The 19,843-nt window shown below is 35.0% G+C and overlaps 1 protein-coding gene across 5 annotated transcripts in view; it reads left to right on the top strand.

Moving 5' to 3' along the window:
* Positions 1-7,167, top strand: part of EIF3E (eukaryotic translation initiation factor 3 subunit E) — a 245,498-nt gene extending 238,331 nt beyond the window's left edge. For all 5 annotated transcript variants that reach the window (XM_065519531.1, XM_065519532.1, XM_005563926.4 and 2 more), the window contains 3 exons: positions 5,381-5,483; positions 5,766-5,900; positions 6,985-7,167. In XM_065519531.1, the coding sequence (XP_065375603.1) occupies positions 5,381-5,483; positions 5,766-5,900; positions 6,985-7,023 (277 nt within the window). In that variant the 3' untranslated portion in view covers positions 7,024-7,167. The remainder of the gene's footprint in view (positions 1-5,380; positions 5,484-5,765; positions 5,901-6,984) is intronic.
* The last annotated feature ends 12,676 nt before the right edge of the window (positions 7,168-19,843 follow it).

Here is a 19,843-nt window from a genome sequence, read left to right as displayed (position 1 = left end):
TATGCAACATCTGTCAAAAAAGATTACTGTGTTGGGGTTTAATTTAGTATAGCTGAATTGTTTTATCAGCTACGGTATGTGTCTGAATTTTAAAAGCTGTTGTAAAATAATTCTTGGACCAGTTTTCAATTGTAGATTAAAACAAAGTATGGAAGTAATATTTTGAATGTGTATGATAAACATGTTGGAGCATACATTAATATAATTTCCCATTGGGGGTTACTTTAAGTTTTGAAGTTATTCTACTTTGCTTATTTTATTAAGTTATATTTTAGGTCTTAATATTTTTCTTAAAGTTCTTATAACCACATAATAATTTACATTTAGAATGTAAATGTATGGAGATAGTTTCAAAGGCCATTATCATTGCATTTCTGCATTATCAATAAGGTTCAGTTATTTATAAGATTATAAAGAGATATTGGAAAGTTCAGTGAGAATTTTCAGTTTTCACATAAGGATTTAGCATTTCTCAGTTTTCTCCTGTTTTCTTTGTCCTGTTTCCTCCCAGTCATACAGTTAAACGTAGTTTACACTTAACACTGATTCTTTAATTAGTTGTCTTAAAGTAATTAGAGAAGACTTGGAGTACTTTTCTTTGGATATGCTGACTAGTTGGCCAGCAGACTTCAGTGAAAACTAGACCAGAGGTTTCTGTATTCGAATGGTTAAATCAACAGTATTTTGAAATAAATTGTGCCTATCAGATAAAATTTGGAAAGCCAGGTTATTCAAAGAGGTAATTAATAAGACAGGTGAAATATAGGACCTCCAGGTCCTTACTTTTCCAAGTCTTTGTTAAGATGAGAGGGTGGCGGAAAATGGTGACTGAGAGGGTTCAGAAAAGGAAGACCATTTAAATGATTAGGCACTGAAAACCTGACAGAAAATCTAGAGTTGATACAACCCTAATCGGTTCCCTAAATTAAGACTTATATATCTTGTGTCCTTAAGTGGGATCTCTGGTATATTTTTACTTCCTGGAAACAAGATATTTCATTTTGTGCTAGAAGCATGAACATGTTTAATTAAATTGAACTGAGAATTCTGAAAGATTTTTTTTTTGCTTTGTCTTTTGAAATAGCACTTAAGAATTCTGTGCATATCTTATTTAACATATTCGATATTGTGTTTTGTGTGTGTGTCAGTGGAGCAGCAGAGCTAGTTAGGTTAAAGATATTTATAAGGGATTTACAGAACATATTTAAATATCTACCTTAAGCGGCCTACAGACAAGATTGAGATTTTCAGTGTAATCTAAATAATCTAGAAATATGAGTGTTTAAAATCTGGATTGGACTAGATATTTTTCTCAGAAATTCTGCATTTTGATGGATTTTGTCTTTTAGTTTATTGACAAATTGAATTATTTTCAATAACATGAGGTAGCATATTCTGGGATAGGTTAAGCCAACTTTTTGTCTTTTTAAAAATGGTTTTATTTCTCCGTAGCCACTAGACCACCAGGGACAGCTTTTTATCTTCTGAGCTTTGATAGGATATTACACTTTTATTTTAAAATCTGTACTATTCTGCATAAAATTGCTAGATTGGAAAAGAATTGTAGACCTTGATGATTTCTATTAGTCCTTTTTTTCCTTTTTTTTTTTTCTTTGCTTTTTGTAGAGACAGGGTCTTGCTATGTTGCCCAAGCTGGTCTCAAATTCCTGGGCTCAAGCAGTCCTCCTTCCTCGGCCTCCCAAAGTGCTGGGATTACAGTCTTGTTAATCATTTGGTTTCTTTTACTGTGTGCATTTTCATGTTACTTAAAACAAACTAGATTATTTCCACATTCTTTAATTCAGTCACAGTGGTCATCGGTAGCTTAGATAAACTGAGATACCATCAATAATTTACTAGTATTCCTTGGGCCTTATTTTAGGTTTTTCTTTGACTTGATTCACTTCGAAAAGTAAAGATCAACAAATAAAAGATCAACAAGCACAGTGTAAACAAAGATCCACAAAGTAAGATATGGCTTAGAGCATGCAGGCATTTATGGATCTTGATGCCTGATGCAAAATTAACACCAGCTATATTGGAATGAGACTTAGAATATGGATGTAAAGAAAGAGAGAGGGATAGAGAATTCTAGTTAGTTATTACATAAGATGGAATTTTATTTTATAGAAGCACAGAATCTTGTTCTGTCACCAAAGCTGAAGTACAGTGGTGTAATCGTAGCTTACTGCAGTCTCAAACTACTGGGCTCAAATGTTACTCAGACCTTAGCCTCTCAAGTATCTGGGACTATAGGTGCAGGCTACCGTGCCTATGTGTGTGTGTGTGTCCCACTATGGACATGTGTGTGTGTCCCACTATGTGTGTGCACACATGTGCACAGAATCTCGCTTCGTTTTTCAGACTGATCTCAAACTTCTGGCCTCAGCCTCCCAAAGTGTTGGGACTATAAGTATGAGCCACCACATCCAGCCTACAGTGAAATTTTCGTTCTATGGTCTTAAAAATCTAAGATTAAATAGCATTTCCTTAGGTAAGCTGTTCCCCAAATCTCCAGATTAGAACTGGTAGACCTTTTTGGATTTCACATACATAGCTCCTTCCACTTTTTCTTTTTTCTTTCTTTTTCTTTTTTTTTTTTTTTTGACACGGAGGTCTCACTTTGTTGCCCATGCTGGAGTGCAATGATGCCATCTCAGCTCACTGTAACCTCTGCCTCCCAAGATCAAGCGATGTTCAAGTCAAGACCCCCTTGACTTAAACTCTGTAAAGGCTGGCAACAGAGGATGTTTTGCCAACAGCATCTAACACGGTTTATATTTTGTTGAGTGAATGTCAATGAAGGAAAAGGATTGGTTTGGTTTGGCTGGAATGTTATATTTATGAAGGAGAATAATGGGAACTTGGAAAGTTAAAAGTGTTGAAAGGAATATGGAAATAAACTGGGTAGTCTCCCTTTATCCAAGGGGATATGTTCCAAGAGCCCCAGAGGATGCTTGTAACTGCAGGTAGTACCAAACCCAATACATACTAGGTTTTTCCCTGTGCACATGTAACTATGATAAAGTTTAATTTATAAGTTGAGCACAGTAAAAGATTAACAACAATAATAATGAATTTGTAACAATATGCTAGCATCACTACTCTTGTACTTTGGGGCCATTACTAGGTAAAATAATGGTTCCTTGAACATAAGCACTGTGATATCAGGGCGCTTGATCTGATAGCTGGGATAGCTACTATGTAACTGATGGGCGGGTAGCGTATACAGTGTTGATATGCCGGACAAAGGGATGATTCAAGTCCTGGGTGAGGCATTAGGACAATACAGGATATCATCATGCTAGCCCGAACAGTGTACAATTTAAAGCTTATCAATTGCTTATTTCTGGAGTTTTCTATTTAATATTTTCAGACTGGAATTGACTGCTGATAACAGAAAACACGGAAAATGGAACTACAGATAAGTGGGAACTACTGTAGTTGGGTTGTAGAACTAACCTGCCAGCTATGTAAGATAGATGGAAGAGACTCAAGAGGTAAAGTAGTTAGAAAACTAAGAAATAGTAATGGAGCCTGAACTAGGGTAGAGACTAGAATGGGAATCAATCAGACAGTAGATATTTATTGTGTCCTGTGTACGAGGCATTGTGCTGCTAATTGGTAGACATAACGGCAAGGAATGAGGAGGATACGGTGCTTGCACTTTGGTTACATGTATACAGTCTACCTTGGAGACAGATATTCGGTAAAACAACTATAGCAAAAATAGGTGCTATGAAAGCACCCAACTGATGTATCACAGTTGGGAGAGGTGTCTTAGAAGGCTTATGAGGGTCTTATTTTAGCTGAGACCTGATAGCTTCCATGAGGATAAAAGACAGTGTATAAACACACATATATACATGCATGTATACTGCATACTCTTAAGTATTTTACATGCATATGTAGGTACTCTTCCATCAGCTGAACTGACTTAACCTACTTACTAAGACTGGTGTGTTTTTAATTCTGATAAATTAAGCACTGCAATAGCCCTCTTCAACCTGATCATAAAATTGGAAAAATACAAAATGCAGATTGATATCAAATAGTATTTTAGATCAAGATCTTCATGTTCTGGTGCACTCCCTCCATCTCTTTTATCTGAAATTCAGTGTCTATATATATAGACATATACACACACACACTATATATAGTATATAGCTCCAGAGAGTGCCCCCACAGTTTATAGCACAAACATACACAATGCCCCTCAGTTTTATTTATGTTTTTCCTGAGATTATACTTATTACTGATGCTCCTTATAGTAGGTTTACTTTTTTAAGAATTTTATTTCAATAGCTTTTGGGGTACATGTGGGTTTTTTTTGTTGCATGGATGAATAATATAGTGGTGAATTCTGAGATTTTAGCTCATAGCTTAGCTCCCACTTATAAATGAGAACATAAGATTTTTGGTTTTCCACTCCTGCATTATTTCACTTAGAATAATGGCCTCCAGTTTCATCCAAGTTGCTGCAAAAGACATTATTTTCTTCCTTTTAGTGGCTGAGTAGTATTCCATGGTTTATATATACCAGATTTACTTTATCCACTCATTAGTTGACGGGCACTTAGGTTGGTTCCTAAGTGAACTGTGAATTGTGCTGCTATAAATATATCTGTGCAAGTGTCTTTTTCATATGTCTTCTTTATACAAAGAAAGCTTTATACAAAGGTTTCCTTTGTATAACCATTATATAGTTGTCCCTTTGTATCCTTGGGAGACTGGTTTTAGGACCCTCCTGGCTGCCAAAATTCAGATTCTCAAGTGTCTTAAATGAAATGGGGTGATATTTTCATATAACCTATGCTTATTATCCCATATACTTTCAGTCATCTCTGGGTTACTGTTAAAAATGTAAATGCTATGTAAATAGGTGTTATACTGTGTTGGTTTTTTCATTTGTATTATTTTTGTATTCTTTTTTATTGTTTGTTTTTTCCCAAATATTTTCTATCCATGGTTTGCTGAATCTGAGGATGTGGGACCTGTGGATATGGAGGGCTGACTTTTAATATACCCTGATATAGAGGGAACATCATAAAACCTTTTTCTCGCTTAGATCGTTACTTGTTGAGCAGCTGGTAAATATAAAGTACTGTTCTAGAAGCTGAAGGATTTCCATAAATGCAGAATGTTACCCTACCCTCAAGGATTTTACAGTCCAGTTGGTGAATGGAATAGGTCGTGCGTAGTACAAGTCAATAGGCACAAACACATGAACAAATCAGACAGTAGGGGTCATAGTATATAAGAGAAAGGTGATCCAGAAATACCAAAAAGTCTCTGTGCAGAGTATGAGTCAACACTGTGTACATAAAACTAAGTTTTTAGGCCCAGTTAATTAACATTGCTGTTTTTACTTTTTCATTAGCATGTTGGCAGATAAATTGAACATGACTCCAGAAGAAGCTGAAAGGTGGATTGTAAATTTGATTAGAAATGCAAGACTGGATGCCAAGATTGATTCTAAATTAGTGAGTATTATGTTAGCTATGCTACATACTATCAGTTCTTGATTATACTTTTGGGAATTCTTAACTAGGACATTTTATTACCTCCTTTAATAATTTATTTTGTTTTAATGTAAAACATTTCTTTGAAGGCAACAAAAGCCTCCTATTTTTTTTCTTACTTGGTAAATATTGTCATCTCTATATAGTGCATTAAAATATGTGCAAAGGTTATGTCATGCTTATTACTCACCTGAGAAACTCTGTCATCCATTATAGGATCAATTTCCCTGTGTTTCCTTTTAGGGTCATGTGGTTATGGGTAACAATGCAGTCTCACCCTATCAGCAAGTGATTGAAAAGACCAAAAGCCTTTCTTTTAGAAGCCAGATGTTGGCCATGAATATTGAGAAGAAACTTAATCAGAATAGCAGGTCAGAGGTAAGAACCACACATTTTCTATTCTGTCTGGGATTTAGCAACCATGTAATTGTTACATGAAGTTTGGAAGTGTATTGATATGAGTTGTAGCTGATTTTGTTTTTCTCTTTAAAGATATGAACATTTTAAGAAATTACTAAACAAATGAATTTTTTCTTAGATGCATTATTATGTTCCTAGTTTATTATAAGTATTTTTCTTTTGCTTTGACTCTTCAAAAAGAAATTGTGTTCCTAGTTTATTATAACTATTTTCTTTTGCTTTGACTCTTCCTGTGTGACTTCATTAACTCATTTCCTCAGGGTTTTCAACACATCATTTTGATACTGGCAGATGATAACTTACATGTGTAGCCCTCTTTCAAGTGTTCGAAATGTGTATTCCTTCTAAATCTAAAGAAATAGTTCTGTAAAAATGTTGATCTTATTATATGTATTAGTGCTGATCTTATACAAATGTCATTATCTTTCATCTGATATTCACATCAAAAATTAATCTCCCATTTTGGGAGATTAATTCTGCATGTTAGCAATTGAAGAAACTTGAATGGCCTTATAATTTTGGAATCCTAAACTATGTTGTTTACACATTATGATTATGTGTAACTGGAGGGTAGGAAGTCATTAGGAAACAGTTGTGGGATATGCAGAAACCCTATTTGATTGAAGTTTTAGGAACAAATTTGTGTCCGTGGAATAGTCCTTTAGTTCAAAAGGGAAGGATGCATTAGAATTTGAATTGCATATTTTAACCAAGTTTAGAATAACTGAGCCTAGAAAATAACTTTCATATGATGTTTTTTTCTGTATGCTTCAGGATTAATTTGTGTTGTTTATTGTTCCAGTATTAATGATACCGTTATTGCTATACATTTTAATTGACCATATACTATACCAGATAATAATTTTGATGTTTGTTTTGTCCTAAGTGGGACATCTGACATCTAGTAATTGCAGGAGTTAAGATCTTAGAATGGTTTGGCAAGAGTAGTGCTAAAGTAAATGCTGTGTCACTTTCTTGTATGTTAGTTTTTTTCCGAAAGTATTTTCTTTTCACTCTGTTGATTTCTTTTTGCATATTTTAGGCTCCTAATTGGGCAACTCAAGATTCTGGCTTCTACTGAAGAACCATAAAGAAAAGATGAAAAAAGAAAAGAAAAGAAAGATGAAATAATAAAACTATTATATAAAGGGTGACTTACATTTTGGAAACAACATATTGAGTATACATTTTGAAGAATTGGAATAAAATTGACTGATTCATTTTATCTTGCTGTCAATTTTCTTGCATGTGCAAGTTTGTGTTTTTTTAACTTTCTTTTTTGGAATAATTACATTCGGAGGAAGTTGCAAAATTAGTACAGAGAAGTCCATGTAGGCTGAACCCTATTTCCGTCAATTTTTTCACTTTATGTTACTGTGGTACAGTATCAAAACCAGGATGTTGACATTGGTACAGTATGTGCGTGAATGGCTCCCTATCATTTTATCATGTGTAGATTTGTGTAACCATCACTGCAACCAAGATAGAGAACTATCATCATAATCTCCCTCATGCTACGTTTTTGTAAGCCATACCTACTCCCAACCAGCTCTAACCCTAGGAACCACTAATCTGTTCCTCACCACTGTATTTTGTCATTATGAGAATGTTATATAAATGGAATTACATAATACACAGCCTTTGAGATAAGCTTTTTTCATTCATCACAATGCTCTTGAGAGCCATTCAAAGAGCATGGAGACCTCCCAATACTAAACTTAGCATGGGGGTCTACAAACTTTTTTTGTGAAAGGCCAGATATTAAATCTTAGGCTTTGCAGACCATATGTTCTCTGTTTTAGCTATTCAACTCTGTCATGTAGCACAAAAGCAGCCTTTGTATGTAAATGAATGCTTATGGCTATGTTCCAGTAAAACTATTTACAAAAACAGGCCAAGGGCCAGATTTGTTTCACCTGCTGTGGTTTCCAACCCTTGGCTTGGGGTATTGGTACTTCTAAGCTTTAGTCTAAGGGTGCTGAAACTAGGAAGATTATTGGTTAGGATAAGCCAAGTGCTATTTTTTTTATTCATCTGTAACCAGTAGTGTGAAGATGCCAAGTATAGGGCAGGAAAAAATACATATAGAAATATAAAGAATTCTTGGTAGTACAAAATGGTCAAGGATCATGGAGAAAATACCAAAGTGTTGCATCAGTAACAAGGTAGAAGAGTAACAAGATAGACCCTTTATATATGTAGCAGCTAATTCCATGAATTAAAAGTTCTTTATCAAATAGATCCATAGTTATTATACAGAACTATATAAAATGGCATATATTACTCAGGCTATGTAGAATTGAGAAAAATGTTCTCAGTTGAGAAGGAAGGTAACAAGACTTCCATGTTTCCTTCTTCACCAATAACCAAAGGGCCAAAAGTTCCTACATGGAGACATCATTAATCACTGTTTAAGACTGTAGCTCAACCAAGCCACATTAATAGCTAACAAAGATTTCTGGATGCTTACATAGCTCAGCAGCTAAAAACAATTATTAAATATGCCCGTGGACTAGTAAAAGCCCCAGGTAGGAAAAATAGGAAGCCAATAATAAGTATTTACTGTGTGTCATAGGAAGCCAGTAGTAAGTATTTACCATGTGTCAGGCATTTTCATGTCCTCTGGTTCTCTAAATAAACTAACCTAAGGAGAAGGAAGGGAATCTTAACATCTGAATGCCTTGCTTATGCCTGGAAATACTAAAATTTAGGTGGTATTATTTATATGTTATTGTTGAGGAACCATACTCAGATGGCTGCCTAAAGCTGGAGTCCCCAGCCCCTGGGCTGTGGACTGCTACCAGTCTGTGGCAGCATTCGATTCTCAGGAGCATGAACCCTAGTGTGAACTGAGAGCATGAGAGGGATCTAGGTTGCGCATTCCTTATGAGAATCTAATGTGGCCTACCCCCGATTTGTGGAAAAATTGTCTTCCACGAAACCGTTGCCTGGTGCCAAAATGGTTGGGGACTCTTGGCTTAAGGTAATACCTAGTGCCAGTTAAAGTAAGGAAAAGACTCTCCAGTTATGTCACACTAACCTTCCTTACATCATTCATTGTTGCTTTATAATTAGAAATTGCAAAGAGTTAAGGGATACATATTTAGTAGGTTGTGTGAACAGGTCTTGATCCACCAAACTCTAGCTGTCTCAGCACCATTATCTTCCAATAAGAGCAAAGGGTACTCTTTTTCTATGGGTATAATCATTGGATACTAGTGGCCCCTTACACGCAAAACCTATTGGAACATAACTCTGAAGAACATCTCTTTGATTTTTCTTTTTTCTATTTATACTCTGCTCCCTCAAGATTAGTATATGAATAATTAATGCTCACTTTTACCACTTGTTTTCTTTTCACATGTTGCCATCAACTTGAAAGATGATGCCACTATGGATTACTATTATCAATTATAAAAAAACTATATACAACTAATGGCCATTTTTGCACATTACCAATACTTGCTCATCTTGAAAACCCATTTTTGAAGTTTGCATAATAAAAGTTGCTTGATTTGGGGCTTAACCTTAAGTTTTGATAACAGGCTATTCCAGTAAAGTATTGAGCACCAAATAAGTACTCATTTTATTGTGCTCTTTTTTTTTCCTTTTCTTGCCATTCAGTAGATAGTACATCCTCCTATGTGTTAGCAGCTTTTATAAACACATCAAAGAACACCATTCATGAAACTTAGGTTAAAATGTTGCTTTGAGTCCTTTAAAATTTTTTCTATGCATTCATAAACATACGTGTTTGTGCTTTAATATGAACTATACAAGAGTATTTGTAAATGTCCAGTTTATAGGAAAAAACAAAAACAAAAACCATGCATTTATCCAGTACCAATGGTTCGTACCTGCTACTGAGCTTAAGAAATAGAATGGTCCTAGTAATTGGTCCTGTGGGCCCCTCAGTAATTGTATTTTCTTCTTTGTCCCTAAAAAGTGAACACTACCATAACTTTTGTGTTAATTTCCTTGTTTTTATTGTTTTATTACACAGCATACACACATATAGACCATATATACACACAGTTGACCCTTGAACAACATGGGTTAAGGACACCTATTCACCAATAACCCAAAAGTCAAAAATTATTACATGGAGACACATAGAGTCAAAAGTCCATGTATAACTTACAACTTCCCCAAAACTAATAGCTTAGTGATAAACAGTTGATTGATTAACAAATATTTAGTATATTATATATTGTATTTTTATAATAAAGTAATCTATAGAAAAGAGTGTTATGAGGATATAAGGAAGAGAAAATATACTCAACATTGATTAGGTAAAAATGGGTCATCGTTATAAAGGTCTTCATCCTTGTCTTCACATTGAGTAGGCTGAGGAGGGGGTTGGTCTTGCAGTCTCATGGGTAGCAGGGCAGGAAGTGGAGGAGGTGGAAGTGGAGGCATGAGGCAGGCACACCTGCACATTTAAGGAAACACTAATTCGACGTTTTTGCTTTTTCATTTTTCTCAAAATATTTGTATATGATACTTATCCTTTTTTCACCATTTGTGTAGTTTGTAGTGCCTGTATCAGAAGGGTCTATGCCATGAAAGAAATCGAAAGCAATCTTGAATAATCAGAACCCTTCTGTCAGATATCTAACGTCGATTTGTGTTCTGGCACTGTTGCTTCTGCATTGTCTTATCATCTGGCACTGGTTCAGAAACACATCTCCATCGAGTCGTGTTTTGTTAATTCCTGTAGTATGGTGTCTGTTAGCTCTTGAATTTCTCCAAGATCTGTATCTTGAAACCCTCCATCCCCCACTTTTTTTGCCATATGCATAACCTCTTTCATGATTTCCTTTATTGGTTCTGTTGTAAATCCTGTGAAGTTTTGCCCTACATCTGGACACAGTTTTCTGCAGCAGGAATTCATTGATTTATTGTTTTGGGCATGATGGCTTTCACGGCTTTTGTTGTTGTTGTTGTTGTTGTTGTTAGAACAATGTATCTTCAATGGTGTAATCCTTCCAGACTTTCGTCATGTTCTCTCCATCTGGGTTGGCTTCCACAGCATTGACAATTCTTTCCATAGAGTACCATGTGCATTGAGGCTTAAAGGTCCTTATTACCCCCTGTTTGAGAGGCTCAAATAGATATAATGTGTTTGGGGGTAAGTAGACCACTTGAACACCTTTAGTGTTGAACTTACAGACTTCTGGTTGGCCAGGGGATTGTCCAATATCAAAAAAACCTTAAAGTCAGTCTCTTACTGGCAAGGTACTTCCTGAATTCAGCGAAAAAGCACTAATGGAACCAATCCAGAAAAAGGGTTAAAGTTTTCCAGTCTTTCTTGTACAACCAAAAGACTGGCAACTGTTGTTTATCTTTTCCCTTCAAGCTCAGGGGTTAGCAGGTATATTGAAAAGGGCAGTCCTGATCATGACTGCTTGTGCATAAGGCAGTAGAGTTAGCCTATTTCTTACTGCCTTAAATCCTAGTGCTCACTTCTCTTTCTTATAAATAAGTGTACTTTTTCCCAGAATAGGGCAGTTTTGTCTGCAATTAAAAACTTGTTCATGCAGATATCCGTTCTCTTCAGTGATTTTCTTAGTGTCTGGGAACTCATCTGCTACCTCTTGCAGCAGAAGCTGCTTCTCCTATCTTTGACACTTTTTAAGCCCATCCTCTTTAAAATTATCAAACCGTCCTTTGCTGGCATTAAATTCTCCAGCTTTAGACCTTCGCCTTCCTTTGGCTTTTAGTTGTCATACAATGACCACTATGTCTTGAACCATATTAGAGTCTGTAGCTTTGCCTTATAACAATCCTGCACCCACATAAAAACTGCATTTTCAATATGAGATAAAAACATTTCACAAAAAGTACAAGGTTTCTGTACCTGCTGACATAGCTGCAGCAACAGCTTTACGCGTTTCCTTTTTTTTTTTTTACAATAGTTCCTAGGCTGGATTCATTTATCTTGAAATGGCAGGCAATCCAGATAAACATCTCAATTTACAGCACCTATCAAGCAATTCAGCTTTTTCTTGTAATGTCATGACTTCTCTCTGCTTCTTGGGACCACTTCCAGGACCACTAGTGGCATTTTGTATGGGCTCCATGATGTTACAGTATTGTACTAAATGAAAAATACATGAGAACCATGAAAGATCACTTTTTACTGCAATATGCAATTTACTGGAGAGATGAACTGCTCACACAGAGATGGTTAGCATCACATGGCATTTTAAGTGGATACTCACCAGAACTCATTGCAATAGCACTAAGAGATGGCTATGAAATTATTACAGTGATACGGTATGAACTACAGTTAATTTTATGCCTGAGTGGTTTAATACTGCATCTTTACATTTGTTTACATTTCTCTTGACTGGGAATGGGACCGTGTCTGTAAGTGTTTGTGTAAGTTTTGAAAATTTTTAACTTTTTATAATAGATTTGTGTGTATTTTATGGTAGTAAATGATAAAATAGACTAGTAGCTACATATTTTTATACATTCATGACAACTTTTTCTTAATTTTGTCAGTATTTCTTAACTATATTGTTGTCTGTGAGTTTTCTCAAATTGTGATGTGTTCATGGGTCAATTGTAGTTGGTCAATGCCTGTCCTAGACTATCATGTTCATTTATTTATGTATGATATCTATCTGGTTCACTAATGAATCCCTAATGTCTGGCTCTTATTAGGCCCTCAATAAATTATTGAATGAATGCATCAATGAATGTTCAGAATGGCATAATGGAAAAAAAATTGAACTTGAAGGTAAAAGGTTAAAAAATGTATCTTTCAGAAAACTTTAATTTTCCTTTATTATCAGGTGATCATGACCAAAATCATGTATTTCTTATTCTCCAATTTCATAATCTGTCAAATGGCAATATTGACTGCTTTATGTGCCTGGCTATTTGGGATTAAGTACCAATAAATAAATTTTAAAAACCACAAAACCCAAAAACGTCAGAGCCCTTCTCTCTATGAGTTCACAGTTTACGTCTGGGACAGACACATGAACATAAGATAAAATGAGAAGTACTACTGTGTGTGAAAACACTTAGACTTATGAAGTGCTTCTGTAAGATACATTTTATAAAAGGGTTAAAGTCAGTTGAAGACCTGTTAAAATCATCAAGATATTGGCAATGTATGAAAAGTTTTATAAAAGTTATCTTTTTCTTGGTCTTGACTCCGTCTTGGTAATAGTGGAAGTAAAAATGGAGAGAGGCAGATACACTATCTCAGATGTTTTTCTTCCTCTCAACTTCCCCAGTTGTCAGACAAAAAGCTGGACAGCATACAAAACTATTGGACTTATAAACTCACAATACTCTGACCTTGTGTTGTTTGCCAGTCTATGATTGATCACCACATATGACCACTGTTTTGTTTTCTAGCTGGTGGCTTTGTGAACAAAGCATAGCGGTACAGATATCCTCAAATACCCTCACGTACCTTGAAGAGGTCACTTGGGTAGTAAACCTTTTTGGTTCCCGTGCCACTAACACAGGAGTCAATTGAGAGCCTAAACTGGGTTTGCCTCAGCAATAGAGGCCAGTAGTAAAAACTCAGCCATAAAAACCCGCAGTAAGAAAAGCAGTCAAGGTCAGGGGCAAACTATCTGCTGGAGTGAAATGTTTAAAGCTTCCAACGAGGCTTTAATTAGACTCAAAAAAACATCCCACTGTTAAACTGTTTTGTGTTTCCCGTGCATAATTTACTTCCATGCATTTTAATTCTCGGTGATCAAACATCCTCTGGAAAAGCGCTAACTTCCTGGAGAGGTAGCACAAACACTGTTATGTTTTGTTAATTTTTCATCTCGTGTATTTAATAAACAGTTTGACTGTTAGAATCTGCAAGAAATAACATTAATCTAAGGCATCTCCTATTTTGGTTCTAAAACTGTGACTCTTGTGCTGACTTCCATTTAGTCTGATGAGATTGGGAGAACAATGCCAGATTGATTCATTTTGTTTTTAATTGTTGTAAAGACCATTGAGAGGGGAGGAGAATGTTGTTTGAATTTGACATTTTGAACTGGGAAACAGCTTGGAAATGTAGGCACAATTCCAGGTAAATAAGCTACGAATACTTATGTGTGTATGTATATGTAAGTCTAATTGCTTAAAGGTATACCTCTAAGATTCCAGATTGATTGATGCTAGAAGGCAGTTGTTTGAGGACCAGAGGCATGGCTTATATGCAAAATGATATGGAAAAAAATAATTGGATCACAGAAAGACAGTGTTATTTAATCAGAATTTGAAATCTGGCAGCTCTCCTAGGAGAATAAAATACTACTGGATTGCATTTATTTGTGGATATTTTTTTATTTTGCCTCTACATTGCCCCTTAGGCACTGTAACTCCCTAAACAGAAGGCATAATCATAGATACTTGGTAGACACCCACTTGTTCACTGTCCATTCATGCATGCAGGTAGACAGATAATGTTTGTGAGGTATTACAGCTGCAGTCTTGCAGAAAGAACATGACTGATTCCCTCTGCTTTCCTCTACTGAGGGAGTATGCAGCTTTTCATTTCATTTTAGAGACAAATGGTCTGCACAGGAAGGAAGCACATGGGTAGCTATGTCTTTGTTCATTTGGCTAACGAGGCCAGAGCTGTGGGTCCATCTCTGCATAAGCCGGTTAGTGTTTCTCTACTCCTAACCACAGATTTGCACTTGAACCTTTGCCAGCTGTTTCCCAAGTGCATGCCATTGGATGTGAGGGAGACCTGAAATGAGTGCAGATAGATCAGCTTAAAATCATCACAACATTTTCAAACAAAACAAAGCATAAAGCTTGAAGCCCTTAATGGCAGATCAGAAGTTTTATCTTTGTGTATTCAAAGGTCAAAACATTTGTACCACATGTGCTGCTGTCAGAGTAAATGCTATATGATAGGAACAAAAGAAGCTGTGACCAACTTGAATATTGAAACTTTTGTTATTTTTATCTAAAAAAATTAAATTTTTGGTGGCAAGTTAGTGTAGCCAGTCCTAGAAAACAGTGGTTGGAATGAGGATGATCTCATTGATTCAGAAATTGTCAAGAGGTCTACAAAACCAGTATGCCTCCTGTTTTAATAGAAGACATAATTAGAGAATGTTCTTAGTTGTCTAGCTCCCTTGCCCTGGGATTTGTGCCTAGTTCTTTGAGCATTTGTAGGACTCAGATTTCTCTAACAATCAATAATCCTTTTTTATTTTCTTTATATTTTCACTTTTAGTAAACATCCATCTATAATCATTTTAAGTGAGTTTAAGTGATTTTAAGTGAGTTTGAGAACAACCTTGTAATGTAAATCAGGTATTAGTCTTGAAGTTTACCTGGTTGGTCATTTGGCAGCCTTTTTTTATCTGACCATTAGTGACTTAAACAACTCTGAGAAGAATAATTGACAATAAAGTGGAAAAAAAAAAAAGCATAGACCTATACGAACAAAATTAATTCTAAGACACTACATTCTCTTACTAGAAAACAATATGAAAGTTTAGACATTGTTCTTCATCAAAGTTTTTTTTTTTTGGTTTTTTTTTTTTAAGTTATAAACTTTTTTTCCCCTTTTAGAGTATCTGAGGAAAAAAAGTAAAAGAACTCTCTTTGGGATCTCTAGACAGTTGAATAGACAAGGAAGAACTGTAGTCTTTTTTTTTTTTTTTTTTTTTTTCAGCTAAATTATCCTAAGAACACTCTGCTCCAACATAGGAATGCCATGGAACAAGAGATGGTAACACAAGATACACCAGGAGACTCGAGGTTTTGTGTGTTTGAAACTTATATTCTACTATAATTAGACTAAATTGTAGAGAAGCAAAACTAATGTGTGTGTTGTTGTTTTAAAATTTACCCAATGTTTTTTTGGTTCTGTCTTATAGGAGTGAACAAACTCCTTTTGTTTTTTTTTTTTTGTTTGCTTGTTGTTAAATGTTCACTCTTAAATTTTATAAAACAAGAAAATTTTAAAGTTATACTTTATTAAAACTTACAATTTTTTTATTATATGTATTTGTTCAAAATAGAAATACCAAAGACATATAAAGGTACAAAGTGGTATGCAGTGCTTTTGTGTCCTACATAACTGATTTAAATTGGTAAGACTATTTTTATCTTTCAACTTTTAATTTTCTTATAAAAGTCAAGTAAATACAATGATTGTTATTAGCTGAATAGCAGATAAGATCTCAGTATTTAAACGAACAGATTTCTTCTTATAAACTTGCTTTTGATTTTAATTCAAGAATAATTATGCTGGGTTCTTACGTATGACTGGACAAAAAAACATGTGGTTGTGTGTTTTGGCATATGTTCTTCCAGATTTTTCAGTGATGCTTATGATAACCAACAAGGGAAATTTAGATTATAAGGCCTTTTTCTATACCAGATTCTAATCATTGCTCTAAGAAAAATCTCAGCACCTGTTGGTTACTTTTGCTTGAAGACTTTATGTGTAAAATGTTGATGACTTTTAGTGGTGGAGAATAGGGTTGTGAAATTCAGAAGAATAAACTTTTGGAACACAATCAAATAATACCTGCACGATACTGTGCTTCTTTCTAGCCCTGCTGCTGTTGCTTGAAAAAGATTTGGGTAAGTAATTATAAACTGATTAAAAGTATAACTTTTTTATAGCAGACTTTTTTCCCCATCATTCATGTTTATAGCTCTCTCCTGAGAGCAGAATTAAAATGATAAAACATGGTTTTCAAATATATCACTACTATAAAGGATAGGAATGGGTGTTCATGAGTACGTACCCCCCCCAACATTTGTTAAAAAGTCTAGATTTTAGTATCAAACAGAGATGTGGGTGTTGTGCAATCAACAAAGCACTGTTGTGCAATAATTAAGGAATTTTTAAACTGAAGATTAAATTGGAATGTTGTTATAAACATAAAGGAAATGGCCAACATTTTTCTTTGTATCAAAAGAAAACTCATTTCTAAAAATAAGCACCCTCTTAGTGATGACCCTTTAAAATAGTTTTAAGTGATTCCATCCACAGATGAGCTTTGGACTCTGCAGCACTTTGCCATAAGTGGTTTGCTCTTTGATCCTGTAGCCTTTCATCAGGTGTGTATCTGAAAAAGCATTGGCATGGCGGTATCGCCAGCCAGACTTGGAGTCCCTCTGAAAGTGAACATGGCATGACTGAAACATGCTGCTGGGTCCTGAAAGGTCTCCTCTGGTGGATGAATTTAAGGAAATGATGCTTAATTTCCCACTTCTAAATTTTATTTTATCAAATTGAGACAAACGTGGACCTTTCTAAAGTTACTAAATATAAAATATCTCCATGGTGAAAAAAAGAAGAAAAAAAAAAGGCATGTATTTTTGTTATCTTTTGTTTTTCACTTCACTTTCCCAGAAATCAGAATTAGGTGAAAGCAAGGATTGAGAATGTTACCTAGTCTGTTAAATGGTTGTTATTGACCTGTGGCATTCAATTCCTTTGTAATGAGAAATTGGTTTAGTGTAACCTAAATGTTCCAATTTTATTTTACATTGAATGTTATGAATATTGTCTTTTTTTTTTAACCCCAGATATCGTCTTAAGAAGTACAAACATCAAAGAATTATTCCTTTACTCTTTTTACTCCACCTCCCACCCCAATTCAATCCCTATTTCTTATCACTGCTGATTCTGTCCTCTATAAAGATGCCTGGCCTTGATCTTTTCTTCCCTGTTCTTTTGCTCCCCCTATCTAAACAGTCATAAGCACTGTCTTGGGATTTTTTTCCACCCAGCAGTAACTTGGTGATTAAGGACTAGGCTCGAATCCTTCTTTGCCACTTAGAAATTGGCTTTGGAGAAGTTACTTAACCTTCTTAAAGAATGTTTCCAGTACCTACTTTGCAGGGCTGTGGGATTAAACGAAAAAATTCACGTAAAGCATTAACACAGTGCCTGCCTTCCTCCTCCTTTTAGAGTGAATGCTTGACACAGGGTAAGCACTCAATAAAGTGGTAATTTTTATTGTTGTTATAAAACTACCACCTTCTCTCCACTAATCAAGTCCTTGTAATTTCTCCCCTAGAATATTCAAGTTAGCTAATTGTGTCACATGCCCTATGTCCTTCACAGTAAAGATCTGTATCCACTGACTTGAATTAGTAAAAGTACAGTTTGTATATCAACTCATGCATTTAGCATTGGGAAACGAAATATTGCAAAAAACTACTGTTGGTAACTATTATCCTTTTACTTGCAGATGTAGTTGCTATCATCTACTATATCTAGGTGCAGTCATAAACAGATTTATTTTGAAAGAGATTTGTAAATAACTTTGAGAATGTATATAAATGTTTTCACTTAAGAGTATCAAGACTTTACTATGTGTCAGGCACTGTGACTTAAATGCTTTCCATACATTATCCTATTTAATTCTCAATAATGTCTGAGATAGTTACTGTTATCACTACCCAGTTTATTGAGAAGGAAGCAGGGACAGTGAATCAGCTCAACGTCATAAAGCTAGTGAACAGTAGAAAAGGATTTGAATCCAAATAGTCTCATTCCAGAGCCCATGCCCTTTAATACTAATCTATATTGTCCCCACACTTCCAGGAATAAAATAATTTAGTAAAGTTTATCCCTAAACTAGAATTTTCTGGATATTGGAAGAACAGTTCTTAGAGATTCACTTTTCAGAATGAGTAAGACCCACTATATGATAGCACAACAGGATGACTATAGTCAATAATAACTTAACTGTACAATTTAAAATAACTGAAAGAGTGTAATTGGATTGTTTATAACGGAAAGGATAAATGCTTGAGAGGATGCATACCCCATTCTCCATGATGTGATTATTACTCATTGTATGCCTGTAACAAAACATCTCATGTATCCCATAAATATATACACGTACTATGTACCCACAAAAACTAAAAATTATTTTTTAATTCACCTTTCAATATGAAAAAAAACCACACCCAACTCTTTTCTAACAAATAGTACTGAATCTGAGAATAAATGTTATCATTGGCTTTTCTTCTTTTTTTTTGGATAATCAATAAGGTTTTCTCATTCACTGATTCTCTGAAAACAGAGTGTATCTGAAAGATGGCATCTGAGTTGAGACTCAAAATCATGACCTATGAGAAATAGTTGAAAAATCTGGAGATATGTAGCCTTGAGACACCTTCGGGGAAATAAAAACTTTCCAAATAGTTAAAGCATTTAGATGTGAAAGAAGGATTAAGTATGCTCTATGTGGCCCAAAAGGACAGCATTAGAACCATTTGTTAGAAGCAATTAGATGAGAACTTTCTAACAATTGGGACTATAACACCATGGAAGATCCTGTTCTGATAAATAATGGCAAGACCTTACTAATCAGGGTTGAAACTATTTCTACTGATCTTCCAGCTCAGAGATCTCACATTTTCAGGGAAAGGAAAGGTAGCTAGCTCATTTTTTTTTGTGAGAATGTTGGAGATTTTTAAGTGTATTCACTTTGTCTGAGATGAGGATATAATGTGAAAAGTACAATTTTTATAAAAAGTAAGATTATAAACTTAATAAGTAAAAAAAAAATTGGGATTCCATAAAACCAGAAACCTGCCTCTAATCCAGTGACAAATATTTGGTATATTAATAGCATCTATTTCTTATGATTAAAAAACTAATATTATAGAACACTTATGGAAATTTATAAAGAAAAACAAACATAAAAAAATTAAGACCCAAGTAAAAAAAATCCTTAATTCCCTACATTATTATCATATATATATATATATTTTATTGAGACAGAGTCTCGCTTTGTCGCCCAGACTAGAGTGCAGTGGCCAGATCTCAGCTCACTGCAAGCTCCACCTCCCGGGTTCACGCTATTCTCCTGCCTCAGCCTCCCAAGTAGCTGGGACTACAGGCGCCCGCCACCTCGCCCGGCTAGGTTTTTTTTTTTTTT

Source organism: Macaca fascicularis, chromosome 8 (genome assembly GCF_037993035.2).
Source record: "Macaca fascicularis isolate 582-1 chromosome 8, T2T-MFA8v1.1".
NCBI classification, from domain to species: Eukaryota; Metazoa; Chordata; class Mammalia; order Primates; family Cercopithecidae; genus Macaca; species Macaca fascicularis.
Note: the sequence above shows the minus strand (reverse complement) of the source record. Positions and strands in the feature narration are given on the sequence as shown.